Source organism: Hydra vulgaris, chromosome 10 (genome assembly GCF_038396675.1).
Source record: "Hydra vulgaris chromosome 10, alternate assembly HydraT2T_AEP".
In the NCBI taxonomy this organism is placed as follows: Eukaryota; Metazoa; Cnidaria; class Hydrozoa; order Anthoathecata; family Hydridae; genus Hydra; species Hydra vulgaris.
In genome coordinates this window covers 43,702,349-43,716,787 of record NC_088929.1, presented here as the reverse complement: position 1 = coordinate 43,716,787, position 14,439 = coordinate 43,702,349, and the positions used below count along the sequence as shown (strand labels likewise).

General features: G+C 29.4%; 2 protein-coding genes and 1 long non-coding RNA gene across 3 annotated transcripts; 1 reads left to right on the top strand and 2 right to left on the bottom strand.

Moving 5' to 3' along the window:
• Nucleotides 1–656: 656 nt before the first annotated feature.
• On the top strand, nt 657–1,772 carry LOC136086611 (uncharacterized). The gene is made up of 2 exons (XR_010641467.1): nt 657–1,391; nt 1,501–1,772. It is a non-coding gene; the product is annotated as an uncharacterized LOC136086611 (long non-coding RNA).
• An 8,843-nt stretch (nt 1,773–10,615) lies between these two features.
• Nucleotides 10,616–13,019, bottom strand: LOC136086370 (uncharacterized). The gene is made up of 2 exons (XM_065808666.1): nt 11,388–13,019; nt 10,616–11,305 (listed from the first exon to the last, which is right to left on the bottom strand). The coding sequence occupies exons 1-2, from the start codon at nt 13,017–13,019 to the stop codon at nt 10,616–10,618; spliced, it is 2,322 nt and encodes a 773-aa protein (XP_065664738.1).
• A 113-nt stretch (nt 13,020–13,132) lies between these two features.
• LOC136086369 (uncharacterized) lies at nt 13,133–14,285 on the bottom strand. The gene is made up of 2 exons (XM_065808665.1): nt 14,069–14,285; nt 13,133–13,875 (listed from the first exon to the last, which is right to left on the bottom strand). The coding sequence occupies exons 1-2, from the start codon at nt 14,283–14,285 to the stop codon at nt 13,133–13,135; spliced, it is 960 nt and encodes a 319-aa protein (XP_065664737.1).
• Nucleotides 14,286–14,439: the final 154 nt, after the last annotated feature.

The window sequence follows — 14,439 nt, the reverse complement described above, 5'->3', positions numbered from 1 at the left end:
ACACTACTTAAGAACGAAAGCCGCACAATATATTTTTTAGAAAGCTTCACGAGGGAAAAACAATTACAAACAAGTTATAATAATTGATTGGATTATAGATATATAATTACAATATCTTAGAAAACTTACAAAAAAATCATGCATCTGAACTTAATAGTAGTTGCATTGTTTCGTTTAAATCAAACTGTGAAACAACGTCTCAAAGTTCAGATAAAAATATCATTTTTTTTTTTTTTTTTTTTTTTAAGTTTACAATATTAGTCGTGTTACATAATACATAAAAAAAGATTTAATGTATTTACATTATGCAAAGACACAACACATTTTAATATATAATAAGCTGAAGATTTAGCAAATACATTTTACATATATTTTTAGTAGAATTTTAGAATGTCGTCCATAGAAAGAATGAATTTTTTTAATTTAATTTTAAAAACAGGAAGAATAATAGAAGGATCAAAGTTTGGTAATACTATTTTATTCCAAAGATGGGGTGCACGATATGAAATACAAAATTGATTGAACTTAGTTCTACAAAAGGTTCATTTAAAAAACTATAATTTCTTAATGCGTATTTATTTATTGGTTTAAAAAAAAAAGTCATTAAAAACAAATAAAGATAAATCGTTTTTCCTTATAAAAGTAAACATAAGACATTAAGTACGTTCAGTTTATAAACATCTAGAACCTTCATATAATCATAAAAATATTTTGAATGTGAAAAGCGATCTGCATAATTAACTATGCGGATTGCATGTTTCTGACGGCGATAAAGATGTTGTAATTTACTTTTATCCGTACTTGCATAACGGCGATGAATGCATAATTTATATAATGTGTATAAATGAATAATAGAGTTGGGTTAGGTTTTTTTGTTTAGATAATTTCGGGCTTTGTATAAAATGCCAATGTTTTTAGAAATTTTAGTGCTTATATGATCAATATGTTTTCTCCAAGTAATATTCTCATCAAGATAAACACCTAAGAATTTTATAACAGCATCTCTTTTTATTATCGTTTCATTAATATGAATTTGAGGCATATTATTTGGTAAAAAACGTTTTTTTGCGCAGGAGTGAAAAGTAATCCATTTTGTTTTGTTAATATTTAAAGCTAATCTATTTGCCGAATATGTTTGAGTGTCTGCCGAATATGTTTGAGTATCTATACGTTTGAATATCTGCCGAATATGTTTGAGTGATGATGATGAGTTGATTGTGCCATGTAGTTGCTCTGGATCAGCACGATATGTTCATGCCCAATGTTTAATCACGTGGCTGAAAAAAACTTTAAAAAATCAATGCGAACTTTGCTTGGGCGATGTGAAGATAAGAAAAATAAATCGTTGATTTGCCTTGTTGAAGAAACCCGAAGATCATCCTGTATCATTAGTATGGTTCTCAGTATTTTTTTTCTGTTTGTTTCTTAATTTTTATTCAATTTACCTTAACTCATCCGAAAATTGCAAATCTACCGTGTGTCTAATTTTGTTTGTTTTAGATGGATTTAACATTCCATTTAACGTTGGATTTTTATATATATATATATTTTTTAATTGTCGTCATTATTGGAAGAAATGTTGTGCTTTAAACCAAGACTATTATAGACGATTTAAAAGATGACGTCGATTATGATGTCTATGACCATCCAGTGTAATAGATGTAAAGAACTTAATTTAGTAAATATTGCCTTAATATAACTTTTGTAATTTAATCTTTAGTTCTTCAACTTTGCGTTTGTATTTTATTAGAGTAATATACCTCTTTGTTGTTTGTTGCGTTTTATTATTTTCTTTTTAAATTATTTTTTTATAAAAAAAAAAAATATATTATTATTTAAATACTGCTTGTCTATATATACATAAGCCTATATTATCAGGTCATTATTCAAAAATTAATAAACAATTGTTAATTGCTCATTTTATAGTCTAATGCAATAAGTAGGACGGGTGGATAAAAAAAAGCAATTCCTTTTACGTTTTTGGAGTAATTGTTCAGCTTTACGTGAATAAAAATTTGAGCAAAAATCGCTCAAAATTTTATTCACGTAAAGTTAAGGTGTAGTACAGTAATTAAAATCGAAAAAATTCATTTTTTTAAAAATTTAATTTTTGGCTAGTATAATTATTCTAAATTCCGTTTTTTTCTTGGTTAACAAAAAAAACCATGATATCCACTTCTAGTATTTGTTTTAAATGATTCGATATCAATTTTTATCCATAGCAACGCTTTGTTTATTCCGCTACTACGCGTTTTTACAATAAAAGTTATTCCACAAAAAGCAATAAACCCATCTCGCCATCAACTGTACAAAAGGAATATTGTTATTCAGTTACTGCTTCTTGTTTATTGACTCGATTTATGCGCAATGTATGCGCATAAATCAGTTTTAATACTATTTTGCTCTTGACAAGCTTGCTTTTTTCTATATACTGCAGTCAATTTTTGTAATATCTTATTCAAATAAAGGTGTTATGGGTGTACCGAAAAAAAAAAAAAAAGAATAAAAATAAAAAATAAAAAATCAAAGTTTCATGGAAACAGATGTAAAAAAAATTGCAATTTTAATGAAACTACTGCTATACCTTCAGTTGATCAACTTCAGTTGTCAATTGACAACATTCCATGTTCATCATCCTTTAAGAAGTTGTTTAACAAAGAGATTATACAGGATCCTCAAAATATAAGTGAAGACTTTAACTTTATTATGAATTTTATTTTACTGAAAAATGCAAAAATGCTTCTCAAATGTCCAGAATGTGAAGAGTTAGTTAACTTGCAGTTAGATTCTTCAAAAAAATATGGCTTAAGTATTAGACTAAAAATTTGTTGCAATGGTTGTGAATGGGAAACTGCTTTTTTTTCGTCTTCTTCTATTGAAAAAAAGAACTGTAATGCAAAACAAAATTATCTAGTTAAAAATAAATGTGTTAGGCGTAAACCGTTTGACATAAACACTCGTGTAATAGTTGCATTTCGTGAAATGGGTAAAGGATTGTCAGCTATAGAAAACTTTTGTGGAATTATGAATATGCAACCGCCAATGAATAAAAACAGTTATAATAATACATTGCATATACTGTTGGATGTGTATCAAAGTTTAGTTGATAAAAGCCTGAAAAATGAAGCCGATGAATTACGACCCATCAGAGAAACATCTAAAGATATTATATGTGGGTTTGATGGATCATGGCAGAAACGTGGATATACATATATACATCGAACAAGGGAGTAGTAACAGCTGTTGCTGTAGAAAATGGTAAATGTATTGACTTTGAAATTGAAACTAAAACTTAAAAGTTGTGTTCGATATGGGAGTTAAAAAAATACACACATCCTGTTGAATACACTGAGTTTCATTATTTACATCATCAAAAGTGTCAAATCAGTCACACTGGTTCAGCTTCTTCTATGGAATCAAGTGGTGTAATAAAAATTTTTTTGCGTTCCGAAAAAAAAACAATTTAAGATTTACAACATTTCTAGGTGATGGAGATAGCAGTTCCTATGTTAGTGTTGTTGCTGTTAAGCCTTATGGAGATACTACAGAAATTAAAAAAGCGGAGTGCATTGGGCATATTCAACAACGTGTTGGTACTCGCTTAAGAAATTTAAAAAAAAATAGTAAAGAAATTTTATGTGATGGCAAAAAGTTAGGAGAAGCTGGTCACTTAACAGATAATGTGATAAATACATTGCAAAACTATTATGGCAAGGCAATAAGGCAGAACATTGGAAATTTATATGGAATGAAAAAGAGTGTTGCAGCTGTACTTTTTCACTATTCTGAAAATTGTGATGGTGAAACACGCCATCAGTATTGTTTGCGCACCAAAGATTCGTGGTGCAAATTTCAGACTAATAAACTGACTGGAAAAGTGACATATAAAGAAAATATTTGTATTCCTGCTTCTGTATGTGATGCTATCAAACCAATAATTATGGACCTTGGTTCCGATAAACTTCTTGAAAAATGTTTACACGGTAAAACGCAGAATCCCAATGAGTCGTTAAATCAATTGATAATGCCTAAGCATGCTATGCCTAATGCATGATATGCATGATAATGCCTAAGCAAGCTATGAGCAATGCCTAAAAGATATATTTATTGAAAGAACTGCTCTAAGTATTGGACTGGCATCAGCTGTGCTAAATTTTAATGATGGTCAATAATTTTTAAACAAGTTGTTTAATGAACTTGGAATGATATTTGGTATAAATGCGCAAAATTATGCAATGCATAAGGACACTAAACGAATATCTAAAGCAGAAAAGCAATGTACCCCTTAAGTAAAATCTAGAAGAAAAAAATTAAGAGCAATGCGAAAAGGCTTTGTGATCAAAATAAAACATTGGAAGGTGTGACGTATAAAAGTGGAGAATTTTGAACTAATGTTTTTTACTTTTTTTTTTTAAATTGCGTTTTTCTCAAAGTCATGTTTTTTGGGCTGGCGACAAAAATATTTTCAAAACTAATAATCAAAATTACTTGAAATTTGGCACACCTATTTACTATATTAGTACCTACAACATACACTAGAATAATCTTGAGTGCTTTTTTGGTTTGGTAATTTTCAAAGTATTTGTGCCGTCATTTACCCCCAAATTTACCTTAATTCACATAAATGCAAATATTTTGTTATTTTTTAGATCTAATTTAAATCTTTTAGTCCACGACACAATGCCACATGAAATATATCACCAGCTAAAATTTCAAATAAAAAAATATATCGGTTACTGAAAAATTTATGTCGCCCTCTACCCCATTTTTGGGCCTTTAGCAATTAATAAGTTAAAAATTATTTTTTATTTATTTTTTTGTATAATTTTTTTTATCTGTCTAATGGTGTATTAAACATTGTAGAAAAAAAAAATGTAAAAGTTGAATATATATATATATTTTTTCTCTCATTACTGTACTACCACCTTAAGCAATTTACTCCAAAAAAGTTGAGTAATTGCTCAGCTTTACGTGAACAAAAATTTGTGCAAATTCCCTGAAGTTATATTCTCGTAAAACTGACCAATTACTTAGTAAAAGCAATTGCTTATTTTTATTCACCAGGCCTATTTAGTCTAATTGCACTTGCAATTTAGTCTAATTGCACTTGCAATTTAGTCTAATTGCACTATTTTGTCTAATTGCACTAATTCATTCAACGCCGCGAGCCGCTGTCACCGGCTCGGCTTTTGCTTTTAATAACCGGCAAGCCGGTGGTAACGGCTTTTAGAAAAACAATCATTAAAACCATTTTTAGATTCAAGCAAGGTGAAAATTTCCACTGATTCATGCTTATGTTTAATAAATAACCTAATTTGATTAGTTTTACCTTTGAAGAAGCTTTGCTTTCAAAATTTATTGAAAAAAATTTTTTTTTTTTTTTTTTTAATGTATTTTTTGTTCCATAGTATACATTTTCGTGATTACATAATAAAGATTCATTAAGATTGAATATACATATAAATACAAAAAAAAAAAAAAATCACAAACATAAATAATAAACAAACTTCTGTAATACGAACTGTAAGAAGAACGCGGGAAACTTGCAGAAGACCAAAAGGTCTTATCATCAAGAACCGCTTTACATTGTCATACATATATATATACGTATAGAAAAATTAAAATATTTACAAAATTTTTACGTTAAATTGTTACATTATAATTGTATTAAAGTGTAAGATAACAATTATACAAACATGTATTGTTACTTTTTCTTAATATTACCACGTTTATCGCTAACGCAATGTTTGAAATATATATTAAAGTATATTAAAAAATAAGAGTTTATGTAAGAAGCTAGCAGTGAACTAATTTAGAAAAAATCAGTAAGTAAATTTTTATACTTTAAAATACTCTTTTTAATAGTTTTTTTAAAGCCATTTAAGTTTTCAAGGTTAATAATATTTTGATTAAGTAATAAATACTTATTCCAGATATGAGGTGCACGATAAGTAATTTTAAATTGCACAAGCTTAGTTTTGCATGAAGGCTCAAAAAGGGTACTATTTGTGCGCAACAGGTATTTATACTCGGGCTTTTGTTTATAAAGACTATAGAATATTGTAGGAGTTTTTTGCATTTAACTATTATACATAAGACTTAGAACATTATATATATTTAGTTCAAACAATGTTAGTAAAGACATCTGTTTAAAAAGAGGCTTTGTGTGTTCGTTTTTATTTTTAAAATTAATTACTCGTATAGCATGCTTCTGTTTACGATAGAGAGGTTCTAGTTTGCTTTTATAGGTACTTCCCCATGCTGTATTACCGTAATTTAAATAACTTTGAACAAAGCTATAGTAGATTTGTTTGAGTAGCGGCTTTTTCAATAAATGGCGTGATCGGTATATTATTCCGATACTTTTAGATATTTTACTACTTAAATAGGCGATATGTTTATTCCAATTTAGATTTTCGTCAATAAAAACACCTAAAAATTTAGTAACATTATCCCTACTTATTTCTCTATTTTCAATAAACAATTTTGGACGAGAAGATTCAACTTCTTTTTTTTTATAAGAAGGATGAAATAAAGAAAACTTCGTTTTACTTAAGTTAATAGAAAGTTTATTTGCCCTAAACCATCCAGAAATTTTTTCTAATTCTTGATTCATTTCTACGCACAGTTCGTTTATAATTTTTCCGGAGATAAAAAAGTTGCTATCATCAGCAAACATTATAGTTGAAATTCTTTTTGATGCCCGATAGAGATCGTTAACGTAGATTAAAAAAAGCAAAGGCCCAAGTATTGAACTCTGAGGAACACCACACTTTAATATGGAAGGATTAGAGAGTTTATTATCTCCATAGTATATAGATTGCACACGTTTATCTAAGTAGCTTTCTATCCATTTGTTCGTTCTACCCCTTATGCCATACATGTTAAGCTTTGATAATAATGTTTTGTGGTCGACTGTATCAAAAGCCTTAGAGAGATCTATGAATACACCTAATGTAACTTCTCCGTTTGTAAAAGAGTTTTTTATTTCATCAACTAGGTGAAGGATTGCGTGTTCAGCTGATGTATTTTTTTGAAAGCCGAATTGTTTGGAGTAAATAAAATTATTTTCTTTAAAAAAAGTATATACTCTATTGTGCATAATTCTCTCAAGTATCTTAGAGAATGTAGAAAGTATTTGATATTGGTCTGTAATTGCCTAGTTCACTTGTATCTCCTGATTTAAAAATAGGTTTTACTTTCGGAGTTTTCAGTTTTTCAGGAAAGATACCTTCCTTTAAGGAGTGTTTAAATATTTTAAATAAAGGAACTTTAAGCTCGTTTTGGCAATTAATTATAATGTCGCTATTGATGTCGTCGATTCCGGTTGCTTTGTTTTTTTTTAGGCTTTTAAAAGCATTGTTAAATTCTAACATGGTTAGTTTTTCGTTATTCAATTCATTTTTATTACGATCTAAATTTTTATCAAAAGATTTATTTGCACTAGGAACTTGGGAAGCAAGTTTAGATTCTATATTAACAAAGAAGTTGTTTAACTCATTTGCAATGACGTTTTCATCATGAATTGCTTTGTGGTTGATTTTTATAGTTTTAGGAAAGCACGGTTTGTTAATATTTGGTTTACCAAAAATTTCCTTTAATAATTGCCATGTTTTCCTAGAATCTGTTTGACACTTATCAAGTAGTTTATTATAATAATTAGCTTTAGCGGTTTTTTTAATTTTCTCAAAGAGACTTGCATAACTCTTGTATTCCGATTTTGTTTTATCGCATTTTTTTTTAAGGTACTTTATATATAATCGTTGTTTCCGCTTAGATGATTTTTTAAGACCTTTACTCAACCAAGATGAATTTATGTCTTTAAATTTAATTGTTTTTACTACTTTGGGGAAGTGTTTATCATAAAGAAATACAAAAATATCTATAAACGTGTTATACATTAAATTGGTATCATTTGAGGATTCTAAATTTGACCAATCAATATTGCCTAACTCACTTTTAAAGTTAACCTGGCTATCCAAAGAAAAATGTCGCCTTGTGATTGTTTTTTTTTTCATTTATTTTAATTTTATTTGAGGTACTTATTGAAATAAATATCGGAAAGTGATCCGATATAGATGTTTTAATTACTCCTTTTTTTAAGAAGATTTCAAATAAAGAATTCGTTAGTATATTATCTATTAGTGTTGCCGAATTTTTTGTAATTCGGGTTGGTTTATTTATAAGAGGAATTACACCAAATTGAAATAAATTATTGTAAAAACATTGTGTTTCCATATTATTTTCATAATTTAGAGCATTAAGATTAAAATCTCCTACGATAAATAATTTTTTTTTTCTTGTAAGCTTTTCAAAATAATATTTTGAAGATGATTTGAGAATATTTCTGTTGATGTTTGTGGCGGTTTATAACAGCATGATATTAAGGTATTTTTAGAGTCATTGTTAATGATTTCAATAGAAACAAATTCCCTGTCGCAAACTATTTTTGATGTAAATTACAACACCCCCGCCTCTTTTTTGCGATTTCCTCTGCGAATGCACTCCTTCATATTTATTTAATTGAAAAAGCGTGCTTTCGTTATCCAATTCGAAACCGAATGTCAAATGACCCAGTGGGCACAGGACGTAAAAAAGACGTCTTTTGAACGTCTTTTAAACGTTGTGGACGTCTTTTGAACGTTCAAAAGACGTCTATTTTTAGTCCCGTGTCCAATGGGGAGGTTGCTGTCAAAAATATTATAAATTGGCTTGAGAAAGATAATACAGTTTTTGATTCTGATGAAGAATTTAGTGAAAGTGAGGACATCGAGGATTATGAATCTGATGATCAATCTAGTGATACAGTAATAGTAACAACATTAACTTATTTCAGTTTAAGATTTCTTAATATCTTTTAATAAGATAATATTTTGAAAATCTGATTATTAATCTTTATAGAAACTATTTTTATCTTTCTAACGATATATTACATGGGTATACAAATGTAATATACGATAAGTAATTGTAGCTTATTTAAACAGACTGATATATAATTTTTCTTTATTTTTTGTTCTGCCGGTTATTCTAGAATTTACCGTGTCGCTGAAAGAGTTAACATCTAGTGCAGTGTAGTGTCACGGAAAAAAAAACATACTGAAAGTCTTTAGTCCCTGTGTTAGTTCGCGTGCATTAATTAGGTGACCGAATTAACAGCATGTATTGCACCTTCTAACATCCAAGGGCGGATTCATAGGAGGGAGGGGCAATAGGGGCAATTGTCCCCCCTTAAAAAGTTTTGAATTTTTTTTATTTTTGTTAGTTTATATATTAAACACAACAAGTTGTTTGAAAACGGAAATATTATACTTAGGCTATCTTATTAAAATCACATATTTAATAAAGTTATGTAGTGCAAATTCAAAATTGTGTGATTGCTTGCTAACAAATCATTAAATCTAAAAATCACTTCCCCCCCCCCCTCCTCTACTAGATCGTCTGCATTCCGCAAATCGAAAAACATTTAAAATCTCCCCCCTTACGACATGGTCTGGATCCGCTCTTGCTAACATCGTGTGCAACTTCGGTCCGCTTTCTCTATATGCTATCTTTTTAACACGACTAATTCTGTTTTTCACTCTAATATATCTTCGTTCTTCCCATACTTGGTTCTTAGAGCGGGTTATGACGCTCCTTAAGAAGCTGAACTTGTCTTCGCGGGCCTTGGTGATGTGGCCTCCGTATGGCAATTAGCTGGAGGAGGATAAACCAGAATACCAAAAAATTTTAAAAAGTCCAACTTAAAATTTTATTAAAATGTTTAAACCTCCTTAAAAATAACATCTAAAACTCAGGTGTTAAATAAAACGAAATTTATGAAAGTTTAATTTTGTACATATAAAATTTAAAACACAAGTAATTAAAGTGTTGTAAAATAATTTGGTTGTTAATTTTTTTTTTTTAGATTTTTTAATTTTTCTTGAAGACTTTTTTAATAAGTTTTTTACAAACATTTTGTTCAAATGCTTGTTTAAGTCTTTTTATTTATTACTTATTATTAGTTTGTTATTTTTAACTGTATTAACTTGGAGGGGAGGGGGGGGGGGAGGAGAAGAGGGTGTAAAATTCAATCTTTTTTTTAACCAGTTATACTTAATTTTTTTAAGAAAAGTTTAAAAAACAATTCAGTTTTTGCTATTTTTTTAGTGTCGACCTTCTATTTTTGACATTTTAAAAATATTAAAAAACTAGAAATCTTTACTCTCTGTGTGAAAGTCAAAGTTATCCCATATAGATGATAACATTGACAGTTGCATGCTAACAAAAAAATCAATTATCTATCAATAATGTTACATGGCTAATTTAATTTTCAATCAGTTGGCAGCAATATCATCGGTAATCGCCTGAAAATATTTCACATTAAAATAATTTCTTCACATCGAGAGAAAAAATATTGTAACAATTAGTTTTAATAATTACTTTTTTTACGAGACTAAGTGAGAAGCTCGGGTTAATACTTTCTTAAGAACCTCGTATTAACTATATAATATATCCGTAACAAAACCCTTTTTGAATTCTACGAATCAAAAGTTCTAGATAAACCGGTAATATAATAACAAAAAGCCGTAATAAATCATAACACTTTTTACATACACCCCTAGGTTGACTTGGTCAACTAATAATATAAATCTTTTAAACGCCGCAAATTTTCACCTGCGCTTGCTGCCTGTCTGGTCGGCCGCTTACTATTTGACCTGCACGTTTCATTGGTGGCAATCACACCTGGTTCATCTTCCATTACTTTATTATTTTTATTTTCGATCATTTCGTTTGGCTTGTTGTTGCTAATTTCGAAAGGTATTAAATTTTGAATAGGTCGAAAACAGGTTGTTCGAATTCCTTCTTTGGATAAAATTTGTAGATGCGCGCCTCGTACTTTTCCATCAGTTACTCTAATAAGTTTTAAAACTTTTCCCATACGCCATTGACTTCTAGGGATCTTGGTATCGTCTCGTATAAGAACTACATCATTCGCTACTAGTTGTTCGGTATATGAATTTTTATCTTTAACATATAAATGGTGTTGTTTAAGTTCATTAAGATACAAAGATGCAAATCTTTTCCAAAAATTAAATATTGCTGTTTTTAAAAATACTGTTCTTTTTGAAACATCCTCAGGTAGTTTATAAATTTCATTCAATTTATTATGAATATTTCGACCAAACATTAAATGGTATGGTGTTAAAGCTTCTGGAGTATCATCCTCGCTTATGTAATATAAAGGGCAACTGTTTATCACAGATTCAATTTCGCATAGTATTGTTTCTAATTCTTCGTAAGATAGAAGAGCCTTTCCAATCGTTTTCTTCAATGTAATTTTAACAGATCTAACTAAACGCTCGTAAAACCCATCAGGGAGAAGCTGGTAGAATAAACTTCTGTTTTACATCGTTCTTTGTCATAAATAATTTAACTTCTTTAGATTTAAAGGTTTTAAAATTATCAGAAATAATAAGTTTAGGATGACCTCTTCGTGCTGTAAAACGCTTAAAAGCTCTAATGAAGGTTGGAATTTTTATGTCAGGTGTGATTTCGAGATGGATCGCTCGACTAGACGCGCAAGTCAATAGCAAAACATAGACCTTACAGACAACGTCCTTAATAATTGTTTTAATAAATAAAGGTTCTGCGTAATCCAAACCAGATGATTGAAACGAATATAAATTATTAGCTCGAAAATCAGGTAAATTTGGGCTGCTAGGTGGTAACAATGTTCTTCCTTGGAATTTCTTGCATATTACACATTGTCTAATAATACTTTTTATCATTGATCGTTCTTTTATTATCCAGAACTGGGAACGTACTTTATTCAGCGTTGATTCGATTCCATGATGCAAAACTTTTTCATGACAGTTACGAATGAGTAATATCGTGAACCAACTTTCTTTGCCTCGTAATATTAAAGGGTGCTTTGCTGTAAAGTTTGAGTTAGCTTTTTCAAATCTTCCTCGTAATCGTAGAAGTTTATCTTCATTATCGAATAACTTAAGTGAACTTCTTAACTTATCAAATCTTCTGTCGTTTCGTAAAATTCTTTGTTCGTCTTTAATCCATTCATTGAGTGCATATTTGTACTCGTCTGAAGTCAAAAGTACTTGTTTGTTTAACGGTAGCTTTTTCATTGTTTTTACCAAATTGTTAATAAATCGAAAAACATATGCAGTAGTTATAATTAATTTTTCAAATGAACTAAATCTACCTGCATCAATAACACTACTCAAACCTGGCGATGATTCCAAAACAACATTACAAACAACTACATTTCCCCCTCGTTTACATTCAGACATAATATCAACATTTAACTCGTTATCAACTGTAAATTCTTTAATCTTTTCATTCATATTTAACAAAAAATCTGGCCCTATTAACCAACATCCTAAATCAACAAAATTACTTATGCAAGTAGGAAAATCAGCTGGGTTCAATTCTCCATTAATGTGATTCCATTTTTGTCTATCAACAATTTTTCTAATGGCATTCACTCTATTCTCTACCCATGGTTTCCACGTTTTCTCTTTTCCCTTAATCCAATACAATGCTACCTCTGAGTCACACCAACAAATTACGTTATCAAATTTCAATCTTTTACTCAAAACTCTTAACACTTCCTCTATAAGTCTGCTCAGCAACACACAACCTAATAGCTCTAGTCTAGGTATACTTATTTCTTTTAAGGGCGGAACACGTGACTTTGAAACTAAAAACTTTCTATTCACTCCAAAACATGTTTCTATAACTAGATAAATAACAGCACAATAAATAAACTTAGAGCTGTCACAGAATCCATGTAATTGAACACTCTTACTATCTTCATTAACTCTCTCAAACACAAATCTTGGAATTCTAACTGAACTTAACAACTCAAGGTCTTTTAAAAATTCTATCCATGCTAATTCTATTCTTCCTGCTACTATTTCATCCCATTCACTCTTATCTTTACAAATCAATTGAAAAATAGTTTTTACTCTTGAAGTTATCGGTGTTATAAAACCAAAGGGATCAAAGAAAGACGCAGCCATTTTTAAAATATTTCTTTAAGTAGTTTTGATTGCTTTAGCCTTTTTAACAAAATATTTAAATTCAAAAACAAATTCATCTTTCACTACGTTCCACTCAATTCCTAAAATCTTTATCAATTATTGTTATTATATTTATTTTTCATAATTTCACTTTCAAAATGTTTTAATTCATCAACTATTAGATTGCATTCTGGGTTTTCATTTTTCATAGTTTCCTTTTTATTAAAATAATTTTGTAATTCCTGATCATTTGTTACCCACTTTCTTAATTCAAACCCTGCATCTAAAAATATACTTTTGGATTTTTTATAAAACATTTTTCCATCTAAAACTGTTTCACAGCCAGAGGCTATGTCATCTACATAGAGATTTATTAACCTTTCAATAAATATTTTATCATCTTTTAAATACTTATTCAGATGGTATTTTAAAGTGGCATTTAAAAGAAAAGGACTGCTAGTTAAACCATAAACAATTCTAAGAAATCTATATACAATTAATTTATCCTCCTTATCAGATATTCTCTCGTACCACAAGAATCTCAAGTAGTCTCTGTCTTCATAAGAGATTTCAATGTTCAAGAATGCTTGTTTTATGTCAGCAATTATTCCTATAGCATTGAACCTAAATTTTAGTAAAATATCAAATATTTTAGATAATAAATTTGGACCTGAATACAAGCAATCATTTAAAGACAGTCCCGTCGTAGAGCATGATGCATCGAAAACAGCTCTAATTTTAGTTGTATCTTTATCTCTTCGAATGACAGGCCTGTGAGGCAAATAATGTACACACCCTGGTTCTTTAAATATATCATACTCACTAACTCTTTCTATTATATTATTATTTTCATATTCTACGAAAATTTGATTATATTCAGCGACATATTCAGTTTTTTATCGTTTAACCTATTTCTTAAATTAGCCAGACGATTTTACAAATATTGTAGTTATCAAGTAGAAGGTCATGTTCAGTTTTGAAAGGTAACTTGGTTATATATCGTTCTCCATTATGTGTGATATCCCTTTCAAACTGATGCATAACACAACTCTCAGGAGATTCTACAGTCTCAACAGACCAAAATCTATTTAGGTCTTGCCTAAGCTCATCTATTTCACTCTCTACCTCACAGTGCATAGAATGACTCATAAAATATGACTCTGTGGCCTTTTGAGTATTATTTTTCTGTGGGATAGGACCACTCCCTAAAACTGTATCACTAGCTACTAAACTACCCCTTGAACTTCTAATGATTCTTCCAGACATAAAACTATGATAAAAATCTATACCTACTAAAATATCCACATGAAAATTTAGAGACCCGTCATCATGATCAGCTAATGAGAGTTTAGCTATTTATTTAAATTGACTACCAGCTAATGACACATTTTGCCTTTGAAAAGGGCTACAAATAATGGGC